At 50.4% G+C, this 18,711-nt stretch overlaps 1 protein-coding gene across 1 annotated transcript in view; it reads left to right on the forward strand.

The window, feature by feature from the left end:
• ANKRD45 (ankyrin repeat domain 45) overlaps window positions 1–10,107 on the forward strand; it is a 35,468-nt gene extending 25,361 nt beyond the window's left edge. The window contains exons 5-7 of the mRNA XM_036273524.1: window positions 4,694–4,788; window positions 6,101–6,239; window positions 9,578–10,107. Coding sequence (XP_036129417.1) covers window positions 4,694–4,788; window positions 6,101–6,239; window positions 9,578–9,609 — 266 coding nt within the window. The 3' untranslated portion in view covers window positions 9,610–10,107. The remainder of the gene's footprint in view (window positions 1–4,693; window positions 4,789–6,100; window positions 6,240–9,577) is intronic.
• Window positions 10,108–18,711: the final 8,604 nt, after the last annotated feature.

Here is an 18,711-nt window from a genome sequence, read left to right on the forward strand (position 1 = left end):
ACCAGGCATAAAGCAAAATCTTGATGTTCATGGAGTTCCCTTTCTAGTGGGAGATGTAGAAAGTCTGTCTAAACCTGTGTGTCTGTGGAGTGCTGTGGACGACAACAGTTGTGAAAGTTATGAAGCAGCCAGCATTGAAGGAACACGTGCATGTGTGTTAGTTACAGAGGGCCGTTGGGAAAGGCCTCCGATAAGGTGATGCTTGAGCAGAGCCCCGGGGAACGGAAGGAACGAGTCATGCTGACATCTGGGGACAGAGGGAACAGGAGACAAACAGAGGCTGGACTCTCTGGATGAACACTGGAAGGACTAGGCTGGAAAGGTAGCTTGTGGCCAGGTGGACGTTGGAGGAGGGCCCTGCATTTCCTCCAGTGGCCGGTAGGGAGTCATAGTTTTGAGGAGCCATATGACACAGGAAACGTACTGAGTGTTTACGGTGTGCCGGGCACTGTGCCAAGATATTTGCACGTCTTATCCTCATGAGGTTGTTTAACCCTTATGACAACCCCATGAAGACTGTACTACATTACAGTTTATGGATGAGGAAACCAAGGTTAGACGGGTAAAGGAATTGCTGTGGTCTGAATGTTTGCATCCCTACAAATGTTGAAGTCCTAATGCCCAGTGTGATGATACTTGGAGGTGGAGTCTTTGGGGAGTAATTAGGATGTGCAGGTGGAACCCTCATGAATGGGCTTAGTGCTTGTTTGTTTGTTTTATTTTTTCCTCACCCGAGGACATTTTTGCATTTATCTTCAGATAGAGTGGAAAGGAGGGAGAGAGAAACATCAATGTGAGAGAGACACATCGAGTGGCTGCCACCCACAAGACCCCAACCAGGGCCGGGGACGAACTGCAACTGAGCTATGTGCCCTCAGCGGGAACCGAACCCAAGTCTCTGGACTGCAGGCCGACGCTCTAACCACTGAGAATAACTGGCCAGGGTGGGATTAGTGTTCTTTTAAAAGCGTCCCCACAGAGCTCCCTAGCCCCTTCCACCTTGTGAGGACACAGTAAGACGTCCCTAGTTGTGAAGGAAGAGGGTTCTCACCAGACTGCAAACACTTTGCTGCCTTGACCTTGGCCTTCCCAGTCCCCAGAACTGTGAGCAATGCATTTCTGTTGCTTATAAGCTTCCCAGTCTGTGGTGTGTTTTGCTGTGGCAGCCTGAATGGACTAAGACAGGCATGGTGGCATTAAGAAGATGCTCGAATAAGCTCCTTTCTCTACCAAGCCACCCAAAATAAATGTGCTCTCAACAGAATCAATGTGCTTAAAATAAATAAACAAATAAATAAATACGTAAAGCCAGTTTGCTTATTATACAAAAGCAGCTTCATGATAAGTCCCTGAGTTCCCTCTTTCAACTAATCCCTTCCCTAGACTCCATCCTACACTGAAATTGTGGGAACACCACTGACTCCAGGACTCCCGACTAGTGGAGCTGAAACCCAGTCCTCGGAGTCCCGTTTAGGTGGCTCATGCTGCTCGCAACCTGAGTGATGGGTTTGAAATCGTGACGCGCTGGAGGCAAGAAGGCCAGTGAGCTGTCCATACACATCAGTACTATTCCACGAGTGGGTCTGAATTGGACTCTGGAAGGTACTTTACTATGTTCACAGATAGGCACGAAGCTTAGAGAGATTGTTAGGTGCTATAGATGATCCGATCGAGCTTCAGAGTGATTTAATTAAGTCTCCCCAAAGTTCCTCTTTGGAGTTTTACCAGATTGTGTGTGCTGACCGCGGCAGGCTGGATCATGGGCCCCAGAGACATCCAGGCCCTGATGGTACGGGTCCAAGGGAACTTTGCATATGATTAAGCTAAGGATCTTACATTGGGAGAGTGTCCAGTTGGGCCCTAAGTACAACCACGAGTGCCCTGTAGGAGGGAGAGGAGGGTGGGTGTTGGATACAGAAGAGGAGTAGAAGGGGTGGGGCTGGAAGCAGAGACCGAGATGATGCACTTTGAAGATGTGGGGCCAGAGCTGGGAAAGGACAGAGCTGGAAGCTGAAAAAGATGAGGAGTGGGTTTCCTCCCAGGGCCTCCAGAGGAATCAGCCTTGCCTTCAGTCCGGGGAGGCTGATTCCGGACTTCTGGCCTCCAGAACTGGGGAAGAATCAGTTACTGTTGTATGAGGCCATCGAGTTGGGGGTAATTTGTTACAGCAGCTGTAGGAAACGCATACAGATTTTGGTGCCCGGAAGTGCGGTGAAGCTACAACAAATGCCTTCCAAGGTGGAGGTAGCTTTGGCATTGGGTAATGGGCACACGGAGGAACTCTGAGGGGCGTGATGAAAAAAGACTTGAGTAGACTGTTGGTAGAAATACGGGCATCAGAGATGCTGCCAGTGAGGGCCCCGGAGGAACTGGGAACTGCTACTGGAAACCAGAGGAAAGGCGATCTCGTTACATTGTGGCAGGAAGCTTAGCTGAGGGGTAAGTGATGAACTTGGCCAGTTAGCCGAAGAGCTTTCCAAGCCAGGTGTTGAAGACCTGGCCTGATTTCTTCTTGTTGCTTCCCGTTAAATGTGAGAGGAGGAAGATAAACCGAGGGAAGAACCTGTTATGCCAAAGGGAAACAGGGCTTGATTTGGGAACTGCTCAGCCTATCCGAATTGGCAAAGTGCTAAAATCGGGATTCACTGTCAGGACAGTGTGCTCTGGAGAGAAAGCCAAGGCGGTGGCTATCCAGTGTCCTGCTGGTGCAGGCTCCTCACGGGTCCCCTCCGCTGTCTCTGCAGAAGTCAGGACAGAACCGGGACTGTCCGAAAGGACCCGGGGAGGAGCCTCCTGTCTAATGGAATGAATGTCCGTGACAGGCAGGGAGACTCAAGGTTTCTGAGGATGTTATACTAGTAGAAACACTGCCAGTTTGGACAAAGGGCCGGAGAGAGGACAAAATGGAAAAAGGCTGCCGGACTCCCAAGCTGTACAGGCAGGAAATGACCGATGAAACTGTCAGCTGCAGAAACTCGCCGCCTTTCGCGAAGCGGGAGGGGCGGCCCGCTGGAGCCGCAGGCCCAGAGGAGGGCGCCCTGCTCCACACAGGGTTGTTCCCAGGCCTGGGCGCCAGTGCAGTTTGCCACGTGGGATTTCGACATTGCTTGGGACGGGTGACTCCTTTTCCTTCTCCCATTTTCTCCCTTTTTGAATGGCAGTGTCTACAACTGTCACTCTGCCTGTCCCACCACTGTATTTGGGAGTAGAGAACTTGTTTTCTAGTTTCACAGGTCTGCAGATAGAGAGGAATTCTACCCCAGGGTGGAAGGATCATACCGACATCTCACCCTGATGGGATTTGAGACTTTTGAGCTGATAATGTTTTCAGTGAACATTAGGGCATGATTGATGTAATGGTTGAGACTTTTGGATGCTGGGATGGGGCGGATGGATTTTGCATGTGGGGTAGCTGTGGATTTTGGAAGGCCGGAGGGCAGACTGGGGTCGGCTGAAAAAGGGCTACCAAAGAGAGGTAGGTCCTACTCCCTGCAATCATTGAATGTTACTTGCTTTTGCAAAAGGGACTTGCAGATCCTTAAACGAAAGATCTTGAGATGGAGAGATTATCCCGGATCATCCAGCTGGGACCTAAATGTAATCACAAGTGTCCTTATCCTAAGTGAGAGGCAGGAGGAGGCCTAGTGATGCGAGCAGAGGGGAGTGATTACCTGGATGTGCTCCACCCAGCAAGGAGTACAGGTGGCCACTAGAAAGGCCAGAAAAGGGGTTCTCCTGCTAGAGCCCCGAGAAAGAATTCGCCCTGCCAACACCTTGAGCCCAGCAAAACTGAGTTCAGATTCTGGCTTTGAGAACTGTTAAGAAGACAAATTTGTGTTGTTTTAAGCCACTCAACTTGTGACAATTTGTTATAGCAGTCACGGGAAACAAAGGTATCAACCTTAGGTTAATGTGGGCCAATCTATAATTTATGATATTCAGTTGTTCCATTTAGGTATATGGTAAGCCTTTCAGTTTATTGAGTCTTTTATTTCTCAGAGTGTTACAATTTTATTCAAACAGATCTTGCAATGACATTACTATGGGTGCTATATAGTAAGTGGAATTATTTTACCCTTAAAAATTTTTTTTTCTTTATTGATTTTAGAGAGAGAGGAAGGGAGAGGGAGATAGTGATAGAAACATCGATGAGCAAGAACATCGACTGGCTGCCTCCTGCACGCCCCTCCTACTGGGGATCGGGCCCACAAGCTGGGCATGTGTCCTGACCGGGAATCAAACCAGAGACCCAGTGCAGGGGTTGACGCTCAACCACTGAGCCACACCAGCCGGGCTTAACACTTATTTTAAAAAAGAGGAAAGCAATTTTTAAATTTATTTGGAAGGCTCAAGACAGGTAAAGCAAGGGGCAGTTTTTGTATTGGAAATGTCTGTTTTGTTACTTTCTCTAGAGCAGATATTTCAATAGAATAAGGTCCCTGTGGGATCAAGTATCACATTTTATGTTGTTTGTTCTTTAAACATTTTAGCAAAATTCTAGGAACATGGTGAGCACCCCAAAGTGTGGTGCTGGTTGAGTTGTTAACTTTCTTGAAATTCAGTGAAAACAAACAAAAACATCTCCTCCACAATCTCTTTGAAGCTTTGGATGTGAAATAGTACATTTCAAACAGCTGAGGACATTTTTTTGGTCTTCGTCTTATTTTGTACATTTACTGTCCTGTTCTTTCAGCTGCAAGGCTGGCTCTGAAGAAATACATCACAAAGGTCTCTGCAACTGTTGCAGAGTCAGAAAAGGGACCAGGGAGACTCTTGAAAGAAGACAAGGTACTATGTTGTGATCATTGCGTGTTCTGACATCTTCTGAGATTTTTGTTTTCTATCTTTAATTTCTACACTAATGCTCTAGAAGTAGGTGGTGGTCCTTACTGCTCTCTTCTGATGTTTTTCTTCCTGCCTCCTCTTCCTCCCTTTCTTTCTTAATCAACTACTGTTAAGAAGTGAACTAATACAAATGAGTGAAGTCATATTAACGCGTGACATAGAGATGTACTAAGTATCTCACCCAACAACATGAATGAATCATAAGAATGTAGTGTTGAGTGAAAAAAAATTGCCAAAGATTTTTATAAAGCTCAAAAGCAGGCAAAATCAAACTATATTGTTTAGTGTGGATGCCTGCATTTGAGGTTAAACTATTTTAAAAAGGGAAGTCGAGGTATAAGCACAGATTGTGACGACCTCTCAGAGGTGGGCAGGGGGATGGAGTCAGGAGGGGCACAGAAGTAGGTTCATAGCACTGGAGGTATTCTGCCTGGGTCTTCTGTTGATTAGAGAGGTCCACTGATACTCATTATTTTGCTTCGAATCTTAGATATACATAATATATTTTAGTGTATATGTATATATACATTACGTATTTTTAACGTATTGAATTTTACATAATGGTGAAAAAGATGCACAGATGTAATGGTAGCTCATCGAAAGCCAGCCTGCCCTACTTCCCGTGTACCGAGTGCTGCGTGTGGACCAGTGAACTGCTTTGGATGTACACACACGCAAAAGATACACTCAAGGTATCAGGAATGTGTTTGGGTTTCAAGTTATTTCCCGCAGGATGTTCTGTGAATTTTCTTGCAACTTTCTGATGAAAAGGAATTCGATAGTGCTAAGCATAGACGTCACTACGTCTGGGAACGCGAGACGTCACACATTTCACTGGCGGCTTGTAAAGCACTTTACAAGATCTCTTATGAAACACACAAAATATCGGCAGAATTAAACTCACAGGCAGGGCCTTTTTGCTGCCAAGGGCCACTTGGATATTTATGACATCACTCGAGGGCCATACAACATTTTCAACTTAAAAATCAGCCTGCTCAATTTGGTCGTGCTCACTTGCTGTGGCGTGTGATTTTGCAAGTAGTGTGCGGCCCGCGGGCTGGATGTCCCCCACCCCTGGAAGCAGTAGCCACTCTCTCGGCACTCAGTGGACATAAGCGCCCTGTACGTGGCCGTGTCGGACGCTGCAGACATAGATCATCATAGAAAGTTCCGTTGGGCAGGGCTGCTTTAGAGATACTGCAGTTTCGTTCTCCAGCAAATAAGTGGAAAGTACATTTTCTGTGTCTGTCTCCAGAATAACATCCTCAGTGCCTGCCGTATGAAAAACGAGTGGTTTGAGACCCACCTGGAAGCTTCTGTGAACGAGCTTCTTGAGCAGAAGCAACAACTGGAAGACATCGTGACTCCTATCTTCACAAAAATGGCCACACCACGTAAGTGTGGGGCACAAAGTGGTCTGAATGTCAGAAACGAGACATTCCGGGCTCAATGTTGTCATTTCTGAGACACTCCGCTGTTTAACAGTGTTCATGAGCAGTTACAAGTACTGACCTGTGATACCCTCCTGAGTTTTAGTAATAGTTTTAATACTGAGAACTTAAAATAATAACTGAATTATTCCTATAGAGAATGTCTAATACTAATCTTAATGTTATTATCTTCATTAATCATTTACTTTTATATAATTCACTATGCCTTGATTTTGACCAATGATTTTTAGCTAGGAAGGCAGGATCTCCTAGGAGACAGAGTGGCAGAATTTGAAAAAGCATTTTCAGCATTATAACTATATTTTGAAAAACCTATTGTGGTAATATGGTCCTGTGAAAGGGGAAGGTACACTATCAGATTTTGGTGGCAGGTGTACCTAAGATTTAAAAAAATATCACCTTTATTGAGATACAATTCTCATACCATAAAATTCACTACTTAAGTAAGTACAGTAGTGGTTTTCAGTATATTTACAGAGATGTATCATCATCACCACTGTCTAATTTTAGAACATTTTACCACCCCAAAAAGAAACGCCATACCCCTTAGCCATCACTTCCTACTCCTCCCTCCAGGCCCCTGGCAACCACTAATCTACTTTCTATCTCTATGGATTTGCCTGTTCTGGACATTTAACAACATGTGGCCTGTGGTGCCTGGCTCCTTCCACTTACCATAGCGTTTACAAGGTTCACCCATGTTGTAACATGTATCAGTGTTTGTTTTTATGGATGAATTCCATGGTATGGATTCAAATGTATTCTTTCATGAATGATGGACATTTGAGTTTCCACTCCTTTGCCCATTGTAAATAATGCTGCTCTGAACTTTTGTGAACAAACTTTTGTGACTGTTTTCATTTCTTTGGGTACATGCATACTTAGGAGAGGAATTGCTGGGTCATATTGTACTTCCGTGCCTAACCTTTTGAGGAACTACCAAACTGTTTCCAGTTTTCCATTTCCAGTGGTAAAAATTGAGGGTTCTAGTTTCTCCAAGTCATTATCAACATTTGTTTTCATCTTAAAATTGTTTTAGCCATCCGAGTGGGTATGAAGTGGTATCTTAATGTAGTTTTGATTGCATTTCTTTATTTACTAATGGTGTTAACCATCTTTTCATATGCTTACTGGCCATTTGTGTATTCTCTTTGGAAAGATGTCTATTTAAATCCTTGGCCCATTTTTAAATTGGGTTGTCTTTTTATTGCTGAACTGAAAAAGAGTTCTTTATGTGTTTCTGATACAAGTTCCTTATCAGATATATGATTTGCAAATATTTTCTCTCATTCTGTGGATTAGCTTTTCATTTTATTAACTGTGTCCTTTGAAACACAAAAGGCTCTCAGTTTGGTCCAATTTATCTGTTTTTTTTCTTCAGTTGCTTGTGCTTTTCAGTGTGATATCTAAGAAGCCTTGCCTAGTCCAAGATCACCAACATTTACCTTCATGGTTTTTTTGTAAGAGTTTTGTATTTTAACTCTTACATTCAGTTCTATTCTTCATTGTGAGTTATTTTTTATTTTATTTAATTTTTTTATCCTCGCCCGAGGACGTTTTTCCATTTTTTGTTCAGATTAGAGTGGGAGGGGGAGAGAGAGAGAGAGAGAGAGAGAGAGAGAGAGAGAAACATCGACGTGAAAGAGACACATCGAGTGGCTGCCACCCGCACGACCATCCAGGGCCGGGGACAAACTGCAACTGAGGTACGCGCCCTTAGCGGGAACCGAACCCGGGTCTCTCTGGACTGCAGGCCAACGCTCTAACCGCTGAGCCAAACCAGCCAGGGCGTGAGTTATTTTTTGTATGTGATGTGAGGTAGGGATTCAACTTTATCCCTTTGAAGGTGGATATCCAGTATCTACGATTCTTAAGTGGATGAAAAGGTGGGCTGTGGTTTTCCGAAGTTCAGACACTTCGTCTAGTCTAGGCAGCGTGGCGGATTCGCCCTTGCACCTGTCTCTGACCTCCGCTGAGCAAGCACGGCACTCTCCCAGCGCTCCCAAAGGGAGACAGACACCGTGCACCGTCCCGGGCTCTGAGGAGTCCGCCGCCGGCTTGGGAGTCAACATGCACGCTTGAAGAGGTAGACTAAGGGCTGTGTGGGCTCAGCGGAGCTCACTGTGGGGACACCTCAGTGTTCAGCATGCATCTGGCTCATCGTAGTTGAGTCTCCGTTAAGAAACAGCAGAGCATACGGTTAGAAAGCTAATGTGATCGTTTCATTAAGAGACTGAGCTGTAGGCTTCGAAAGTTTGGCTTTATTCTCAGGGCCGTGGGTTGCCGTTAGGCTGTGGGGTAGGCGCAGAGGGAATGAATAGGGGAGAATCGTGGGGCTTTCTTTGTAACATGGGTTGGAGGGAGAGGAAGCCAGGGGAGCGAGCTGAGACCTGTATTACTGGCTGGACAGCCTGATGCCCACTTTCTCCTCCTGCTCCACTCGACGGTTACCCTGGCCCAGCAACCCTCTCTGCTTCCCTGTTCACATCTGAGGCAACCGTGCCTCTGGCCTTGTCCCCATGACCCCCGTGCCCCCACTAGCTTGCACCTGCATCTTGTGGGAGTGTTAGATCTGATGGAGCCCCTTCATTTTATAGTGAGAAAAGCGAAGGCAGGAGAGGTTAAGCAATTTACTAAAAAATTACTCTATTTAGAGGCAGAATTAGGAACAATAATACTGATTGTATGGGAAATATGACCTTTCAGATTTAAATATTTTAAAAAAGTGTGTGTGGGGGGGGGCAGGGGGAAGAATACTTGAATTGACCTACCAACATCAAGGTTTAATTAATGACTGGTTCGGGATGGGACACACTGGTTTTATTTCACGCCTATTGTTTTACAAACCGGCGTCAATTTACGACGACAGGGAGAGATCTTGTGAGTATCATGCTAAGTAAAATGAGTCAGATGGAAGAAGTCAAGAACCACACGACTTCACTCATCTGTGGGATATAAAACTGAAAGCAGCCGTTGAACAAACAAGACAAACATAAAAACGCGTAGACACAGACAACAGGGTGGCGGTTACCAGAGGGAAAGGGGGGAGGGGGAGGGGAAAGGGGGTCAGATACATGGTGACAGACGGAGACTTGACTTTGGGCGGTGAACACAATGCATTATACAGATGATGTGTCATAGAATTGTGCACTTGAAACCTATATGATTTTACTGACCAGTGTCACCCCAATCAATTTAATAAAAGTTCCAAACCTGGTTTCAGTTTTTGGTTTACATTGCAAACTAATTAAATGTAATTTTAAAAATCTGCTTCCTTTCAGGTCAAGTGAGAAGTGCCAAATCGGTGGTCTAAGCCATGGCCAGAGAGGACCAAGACCACCTTTCCTGCTGAACATATTTCACGAAAAGCCTCATTTTCTTCTAGCACGTGTGAAGGAGACCTGTTCGTGACCATCACAGCGGAGGAAATAGATGTGGGCTTTTAGAGGAATGTTTAAGTAGGAAACTGAATCACCCCCGTTCTGTTTTACCCTCGTCCGCGTGCTCACGTCAGACCCTGACCTTGACTGTCCCCAGTCCTGTGTGAGTTCCCGTGCTCCTTCCGGAGAGTAATGGGTGTGAATCCCTCCCAGAAACCCTCTGGAAGCTTTAAAAGCTGGTTAGAGAATCTAAAAATTGTCTGTATAACTGAGGCAGAAAATTTCTATTCAGTTGGAGAATTCTATTAAAAAGAGACACGGTGGCTATTTCCAGAGGAAAGAATTTGTTCTCCGTCTCTCAAAAGGAAGGCTGTGGGGTGGCATTCTGGAGCAAGGAAGTCTTAAGGATAGTTTGGGTCAGCACACTCCGCTCATACAACCATTACTGTTTATGTCCTAAAATGCACCTGCAAGGTGAGCTATCGACTCTCAGTACACTTCTTATTTGTCTTTAACCTCTTTCTGCCCTTGAATTAATAAACACAACTCTGTTTAGTTTTTTGTTTTTTATCCTCACTCAAGGACATTTTTCCATTTTTGTTCAGATAGAGTGGGAGGAAGAGAGAGGAAGAGAGAGAGAGAGACGTGAAAGGGACACAGCGAGTGGCTGCCTCCCGCACGACCCAACTGGGGCCGGGGACAAACTGCAACCGAGGTACATGCCCTTAGTGGGAACCGAACCCGGGTCTCTCTGGACTGTGGGCTGACGCTCTAACTGCTGAGCCAAACCAGCCACGGCTAATTTTTTTTTTTAATCCTCACCCAAGGGCTTTTTTTTTTTTTTTTTTGCATTTATCTTCAGATAGAGCAGGAGGAAGAGAGGGAGAGGGAAACATCGATGAGAGGGAGACACCTCGACTGGCGGCCACCCACACAGGGACAAACGGCAACTGAGGTACGTGCCCTTAGCGGGAACCGAACCTGAGTCTCTCTAGTCCACAGGCCGACGCTCTAACTGCTGAGCAAAACCGGCCAGGGCTCTGTTTAGTTTTGTATTTAGATTTCCTGTGTTCTCTAGGTTTGATAATGCAGATATAAGTGGACTCCATGTCATTTTTTCCTTCTGCTTTGTTTTATATATTGTAGGTTTTAAATATCATTGTTGGTTTCATATTAGTGATTTGGACTAGTCTCTCTTTTTTCTCTCTCTCTCTCTCTCTTTTGTCCAGTTTATCTAAAAGCCCCCGATCTACTACTCTGTGACTTTCTGGAACAGTTTTATAGAAAGGCAATATATAAAAAAAAAAAACATATATCTGTTTTTCTTATGACTTTCTCTTCTTTGTCCCACCCTGAAAGCTAGCTTTTATGATAGAGGGGAGGAAAAGAAACCAGCAATTCAGCAATTCCATCTCAGCCATGGATTTGAGGTCACACGGTTTTAAATTTGTCTCACAAATCTATAAACTTTTGAGATCTTTTTGTGTATGAGCCATTCAGTTCCCTTAAGCGAAAGGACAGGGGTGTACCTCATGGCCCCTCTCCTGGCAATGCAGCAAACGCGTGGGTTTTGGGGAGCACTGCAGAGGGGACCCGTCGTCACCTCCAGCACTGCCGTGACCCGGGTGTCCTCTCTGCCATGTGCTGTGACCTGTCGTCACCTCCAGCACTGCCGTGACCCGGGCGTCCTCTCTGTCGTGTGCTGTGACCCGTCGTCACCTCCAGCACTGCCGTGACCCGGGCGTCCTCTCTGTCGTGTGCTGTGACCCGTCGTCACCTCCAGCACTGCCGTGACCCGAGTGCTGTGACCCGTCGTCACCTCCAGCACTGCCGTGACCCGGGCGCCCTGTCTGCCGTGTGCTGTGACCCGTCGTCACCTCCAGCACTGCCGTGACCCGGGCGCCCTGTCTGCCGTGTGCTGTGACCCGTCGTCACCTCCAGCACTGCCGTGACCCGGGCGTCCTCTCTGCCGTGTGCTGTGACCCGTCGTCACCTCCAGCACTGCCGTGACCCGAGTGCTGTGACCCGTCGTCACCTCCAGCACTGCCGTGACCCGGGCGTCCTCTCTGCCGTGTGCTGTGACCCGTCGTCACCTCCAGCACTGCCGTGACCCGAGTGCTGTGACCCGTCGTCACCTCCAGCACTGCCGTGACCCGGGCGCCCTGTCTGCCGTGTGCTGTGACCCGTCGTCACCTCCACCACTGCCGTGACCCGGGCGCCCTCTCTGCCGTGTGCTGTGACCCGTCGTCACCTCCAGCACTGCCGTGACCCGGGCGCCCTGTCTGCCGTGTGCTATGACCCGTCGTCACCTCCAGCACTGCCATGACCCGGGTGTCCTCTCTGCCGTGTGCTGTGACCCGTCGTCACCTCCAGCACTGCCGTGACCCGGGTGCCCTCTCTGCCGTGTGCTGTGACCCGTCGTCACCTCCAGCACTGCCGTGACCTGGGCGCCCTGTCTGCCGTGTGCTGTGACCTGTCGTCACCTCCAGCACTGCCGTGACCCGGGTGTCCTCTCTGCCGTGTGCTGTGACCCGTCGTCACCTCCAGCACTGCCGTGACCTGGGCGCCCCGTCTGCCGTGTGCTGTGACCTGTCGTCACCTCCAGCACTGCCGTGACCCAGGCGCCCCGTCTGCCGTGTGCTGTGACCCGTCGTCACCTCCAGCACTGCCGTGACCCGGGCGCCCTGTCTGCCGTGTGCTGTGACCCGTCGTCACCTCCAGCACTGCCGTGACCCGGGCGCCCCGTCTGCCGTGTGCTGTGACCCGTCGTCACCTCCAGCACTGCCGTGACCCGGGCGCCCCGTCTGCCGTGTGCTGTGACCCGTCGTCACCTCCAGCACTGCCGTGACCCGGGCGCCCCGTCTGCCGTGTGCTGTGACCCGTCGTCACCTCCAGCACTGCCGTGACCCGGGTGCCCTCTCTGCCGTGTGCTGTGACCCGTCGTCACCTCCAGCACTGCCGTGACCCGGGCGCCCTGTCTGCCGTGTGCTGTGACCCGTCGTCACCTCCAGCACTGCCGTGACCCGGGCGCCCTGTCTGCCGTGTGCTGTGACCTGTCGTCACCTCCAGCACTGCCGTGACCCGGGTGTCCTCTCTGCCGTGTGCTGTGACCCGTCGTCACCTCCAGCACTGCCGTGACCTGGGCGCCCCGTCTGCCGTGTGCTGTGACCTGTCGTCACCTCCAGCACTGCCGTGACCCAGGCGCCCCGTCTGCCGTGTGCTGTGACCCGTCGTCACCTCCAGCACTGCCGTGACCCGGGCGCCCTGTCTGCCGTGTGCTGTGACCCGTCGTCACCTCCAGCACTGCCGTGACCCGGGCGCCCCGTCTGCCGTGTGCTGTGACCCGTCGTCACCTCCAGCACTGCCGTGACCCGGGCGCCCCGTCTGCCGTGTGCTGTGACCCGTCGTCACCTCCAGCACTGCCGTGACCCGGGCGCCCCGTCTGCCGTGTGCTGTGACCCGTCGTCACCTCCAGCACTGCCGTGACCCGGGCGCCCCGTCTGCCGTGTGCTGTGACCCGTCGTCACCTCCAGCACTGCCGTGACCCGGGCGCCCCGTCTGCCGTGTGCTGTGACCCGTCGTCACCTCCAGCACTGCCGTGACCCGGGCGCCCCGTCTGCCGTGTGCTGTGACCCGTCGTCACCTCCAGCACTGCCGTGACCCGGGCGCCCCGTCTGCCGTGTGCTGTGACCCGTCGTCACCTCCAGCACTGCCGTGACCCGGGCGCCCCGTCTGCCGTGTGCTGTGACCCGTCGTCACCTCCAGCACTGCCGTGACCCGGGCGCCCCGTCTGCCGTGTGCTGTGACCTGTCGTCACCTCCAGCACTGCCGTGACCCGGGCGCCCCGTCTGCCGTGTGCTGTGACCCGTCGTCACCTCCAGCACTGCCGTGACCCGGGCGCCCTCTCTGCCGTGTGCTGTGACCCGTCGTCACCTCCAGCACTGCCGTGACCCGGGCGTCCTCTCTGCCGTGTGCTGTGACCCGTCGTCACCTCCAGCACTGCCGTGACCCGGGCGTCCTCTCTGCCGTGTGCTGTGACCTGTCGTCACCTCCAGCACTGCCGTGACCCGGGCGTCCTCTCTGCCGTGTGCTGTGACCCGTCGTCACCTCCAGCACTGCCGTGACCCGGGCGCCCCGTCTGCCGTGTGCTGTGACCTGTCGTCACCTCCAGCACTGCCGTGACCCGGGCGTCCTCTCTGCCGTGTGCTGTGACCCGTCGTCACCTCCAGCACTGCCGTGACCCGGGCGCCCCGTCTGCCGTGTGCTGTGACCTGTCGTCACCTCCAGCACTGCCGTGACCCGGGCGTCCTCTCTGCCGTGTGCTGTGACCCGTCGTCACCTCCAGCACTGCCGTGACCCGGGCGCCCCGTCTGCCGTGTGCTGTGACCCGTCGTCACCTCCAGCACTGCCGTGACCCGGGCGCCCCGTCTGCCGTGTGCTGTGACCCGTCGTCCCCTCCAGCACTGCCGTGACCCGGGCGCCCCGTCTGCCGTGTGCTGTGACCCGTCGTCACCTCCAGCACTGCCGTGACCCGGGCGCCCCGTCTGCCGTGTGCTGTGACCCGTCGTCACCTCCAGCACTGCCGTGACCTGGGAAAGGCCAGGTGCCATGTTTGTTGTTTCTACTCTTATTCTACATTTCCTGAGCCGTGATCTTGAAGGCGCTGTGGCTTCCAGACACGTGGTCTTCGGGATCAGGACCGCCTCCTGAGTCTCGCTTCGGAGAGTCCTAGGTGGAACGCAGGCCCTTCTGCAGACCCCAGGACAAACGGCCTCTCTTTCCTGTATTCGTCTTGCAGTCATTATCCTCTCACGTTTTGTCACTTTCCATTTATTTGCTAACGCTGTCCTCTTGAAATGCCTTGTAATAACCCCTCCTGTCTTCATGGTTCCTATAGAGTCATACGACCTGCTTTCGGACTCTCCGCAGCTGCTGTGGTCTGAATGTTGGAGTTCCCTCCAGACTCCCATGTTGAGACGTCATGCCCAAGTCCACAGTGTTAGGAGGTGGGGCCTGTGGGAGGTGATCAGGTCTTGAGGGCAGAGCCTCATGCGAGGAGCAGGTTCCTACAGAAGGGCCCAGATGGCTGCCTTGCCCCCGGCACCACGCGAGGTCCCGGCGAAGAGCCCTCCAGACAGCAGGCACCACGAGCTTGGACCGCCCGCCTCCAGAACTGTAAGAAACACATTGTTTTTGCTTATAAGGCACCTGGTGGATGGCATCTTTGTTAGAGCAGCCTGAACAGACTTCCATCTTGCCTCCAGCGTGACCTCTCAGGAGTCAGTCCTGTCCTGTGCTTTTATGTCAGTTACACCTCCGCAGAGCTGAAAACTAAGTCACTCCTCAGTGCTGGCGAAGCGATCTGTAACTCACCACCGCCTTCTCTGTCCCTAACTAACTGTCACCCCTCAGCGCTGGCGAAGCGATCTGTAACTCACCGCCACCTTCTCTGTCCCTAACTAACAGTCACTCCTCAGCGCTGGTGAAGGGATCTATAACTCACCACCGCCTTCTCTGTCCCTAACTAACAGTCACTCCTCAGCGCTGGTGAAGGGATCTGTAACTCACCCCACCGCCTTCTCTGTCCCTAACTAACAGTCACTCCTCAGCGCTGGCGAAGCGATCTGTAACTCACCCCGCCGCCTTCTCTGTCCCTAACTAACAGTCACTCCTCAGCGCTGGCGAAGGGATCTGTAACTCACCCCGCCGCCTTCTCTGTCCCTAACTAACAGTCACTCCTCAGCGCTGGCGAAGTGACCTGTAACTCACCCCACCGCCTTCTCTGTCCCTAACTAACAGTCACTCCTCAGCGCTGGCGAAGTGATCTGTAACTCACTCCACCGCCTTCTCTGTCCCTAATGTTGAGAAGAAGCAATGCCTCCTTCTCTGGGGCAACCGTGGTGCTAATAGTCTTATCCTGTATTCTGTGTAATTTTCCGTGTTTGTCTCCCCATGTGAATTGTGAGCAGCTTGTGGGGAGCTTGTGAGCACCTTGTTTTTCTTCAGACCGAAAGAGCCGATAGTTAGTAATAGTTGAATGAATTTTCTCTGGGTGCTACCTTATTCATAGAACTCACCGGTCTGCGTTCACTCACAGTTGTTCACCTTTATGAAAATGACTCTAGAATCCTCTTCTCCATACCTTGCTGTTCCACTCCCGTTCTTCCAGCAGACACCCCCCCAAACACACAAGGCGTCACGGTTGTATATCCGTCCTGTCCCGTCCCACCCCCCCACCCCCCCCTGCTCCCTCTTGAATGCCATGTGACTGTTCAAGCATGAGAACCTGGGATTGCCAAGGGACTCCTCGGTCTCCTCTCAGACTGCATGCCGGTGAGGGTCTGAGTGTGCATGTCTGCCTACAGATCTGTAACGTTAGTACACTTTGAGAGATAGACGACTTTGTCTGCTGTGTGGTTGTGTTGAAGCATAGACGTGTTCAGGGGACAGTTGAAATGCCCTTAGGTTTTGAGTTTGAACTGCTCCACAGGTAGTTCATGACTTTCCCCAAGCACCTATAGAGTAAGGACTATTTCAAAGTGTGTAGTAGTAAACTGCATTATTTGGGAGGTCAGGCAAAGGCTAAATTCAGTGTTATAACTTCTAGACTGTGGTTTCTTAGACTTTTGTATTTCATTGATTGGAAAGATGTAACATGGATTGGAAAGATGATATGACATCATTAAGAAAACAACTGTCCGCTATCACTGTCATTTAGTAAAAGAAAAGACATTTTGACACCAGGAAAGAAGGGAAGATACATGTCAGTGAAAGGCTCTTCCCTTCACGTTGAATGAATGAAGTCTTATTATAGACTTTTATTTTGCCATGTATGATGGGACTTTTGTCATGAATCACAACCGGCCTGTGGCCCCGCCTTTGAAACCTTCTGCTCTGAAAGAAGCAAAAGCAGGCAGACTGCTGTCAGGTGAGCATGATGCCCCAGACTGTACAGGGCTGACAGTCCACCCCAATGTCTGATCCACCATGTGACAGATTGTATTTTCCACAGTGGCCACATCTCACATCCTACCTGCTCTTCCTGCAATGTGACCAAGACACTCCTCGCACAGAGGGGGGTCTCTGTTCTCTCCTCCTGAATCTGGGCAGGCCCAGGCTATGTGATGTCCGGAGATCGTAAAGGATCATAGAAGGTGATGTAGCTTCTGCCTAGTTCTCTTGAGACGCTCGCTCCCGGAAACCAGCCTGTGGGTAGACCACATGAACGGGAACGGAGGCCCAGCCCCCCGCCGGGCCGAGCTCCGGCCAGCAGTCGCTCCCGGCTTGCCAGCGAATGAATGAGCCTCTTGGAAGTGGATCCTCCGGTCAAGCTCTGAAGCTAACGCTGTGTGGAGCAGAGACAAGCCTTCCGCGTCTTGCCCTGCAAAACTGTAGGTTATGGCCGAATAAATGATTGTTGTTATTTTAAACTACCGAGTTTGGGTCTGTTTGTTACACAGCAGTATATAACCTGCAACGTACATCATGCAACTTTCGGGACCTGGGAGTGAGAGGTTGACAACAAGCCCTACAGCACGTGGCACTGCCTTTCTAGGGTGGGCAGTGGGCAGAGGGAGCTAGCGGAGAGGTTACCGAAAGCCTGCAGGACTATAGGTGGGTTATTACAGAATCCTTTCTTTTTTAAAATATATTTTTACTGATTTTTAGAGAGAGTGGAAGGGGGAAAGAGAAACATCGATATAAGAGCAAAACATCGATCGGTTGCCTCCTGCGTGCCACCTCCTGGGGATTGAGCCAGCAGTGTGGGCATGTGCCCTGACCAGGAATTGAACCAGCAACCTCTTGACGCATGGGATGATGCCCAGCCAACCGGCTCACATCGGCAGGGCCGGCTGATTCATGAAGGGTCTCTAGGGTGCCATTCGTGGGAGTTTGTAGGAAAGCAAGGAAGATGTTACTAGAAGCTGGAGAAAAGGGGCCCTTGTTATGTGATGGTGGTAAGTTCGGCCACACTTGTCCAAGTCACGAACTCGGTGATCCTGATCAGGGTTTCTCCAGACAGTGTTCAGGTGCCACCTGGCTGCTTCTGAAGCGTCCGAGGAGACAGGAGCTGAAAAGGAACAGTTCTGTTGTCAAATACAATGTCAAAGAAATACCAAGAAGCCAATACCCGGTGGGTTTGACGAGAAAATCGTTTCTCACTGCCAGCCTTTCTCGATGGCCAAAAGATTCTCAAACTAAGAAGTGGCTTCTGAGAAAAGAGAAAGCTCTCGGGTGGGGTTGTGAGGTCCTTTGTGAAGACTGAGAGCTCTGAGATGTGACGCATAGAGCCTTTCAGACTTGAGTGGGCTTTCTCAGTGCAGCTGGCCAGGGGGCCTCTGGCTGCCCGAGGCGCCACCGTCACCGCTCTCTGTGGGCAGAGGACAGCTCCCTCCCAATAACGTGTACATATCAACTAGGGAACCATCTGATTCGTCTTGTCTGAGCCCCATGCCCATCCCTGAACCAATCATAGTGTTAGAGGGAGAGGAAACGATGACTAACCAACTGTGTTCCATGCCCGCCTCAGTCCCCTAGGGTAGTCTATCATCAGAAGATGGGGTTGGGGGTCAATCCACGGGGCAGCTTCTCAGCCCTCAGTTCCCAAAGCTACCCAAGTCTACTCAGTTGGTGCAACTGACAATGGTGAAATAGAAATTTAGTACTGCTTTTTTGAAACTCTATGGAAAGGATGATAGTGTAATTTGATCTCCGTACTTTAGTTATGTCCTATCTGTAGGTCTCAGAACCGTATGTAATCTAGAGCCGATTTTGAATTCTGTCCAAGTTTTCTTGAGGTGTGAGGACTTTTCTAAAGGCCATGGAGAACCTGAACTTTGAAATGTAAAAGTGCATGGGTATTACCTGTAGGGTCTAGGTGAGCCAAGTGAGCCTGAAGAGATGGTAATAGAATAGGAACTAGACAGAGTCTAAAAGGACATCACTCAAAGTGATCGGAGGCAGTGCGGCTGAGGAAAATTACGGTGACAAGCAGTATAGGTAAAGGTGAAGATGAAAATGGGAGAGAAGGTAGT

This window comes from Molossus molossus, unplaced genomic scaffold, assembly GCF_014108415.1.
Source record: "Molossus molossus isolate mMolMol1 unplaced genomic scaffold, mMolMol1.p scaffold_m16_p_20, whole genome shotgun sequence".
Lineage (NCBI taxonomy): Eukaryota > Metazoa > Chordata > Mammalia > Chiroptera > Molossidae > Molossus > Molossus molossus.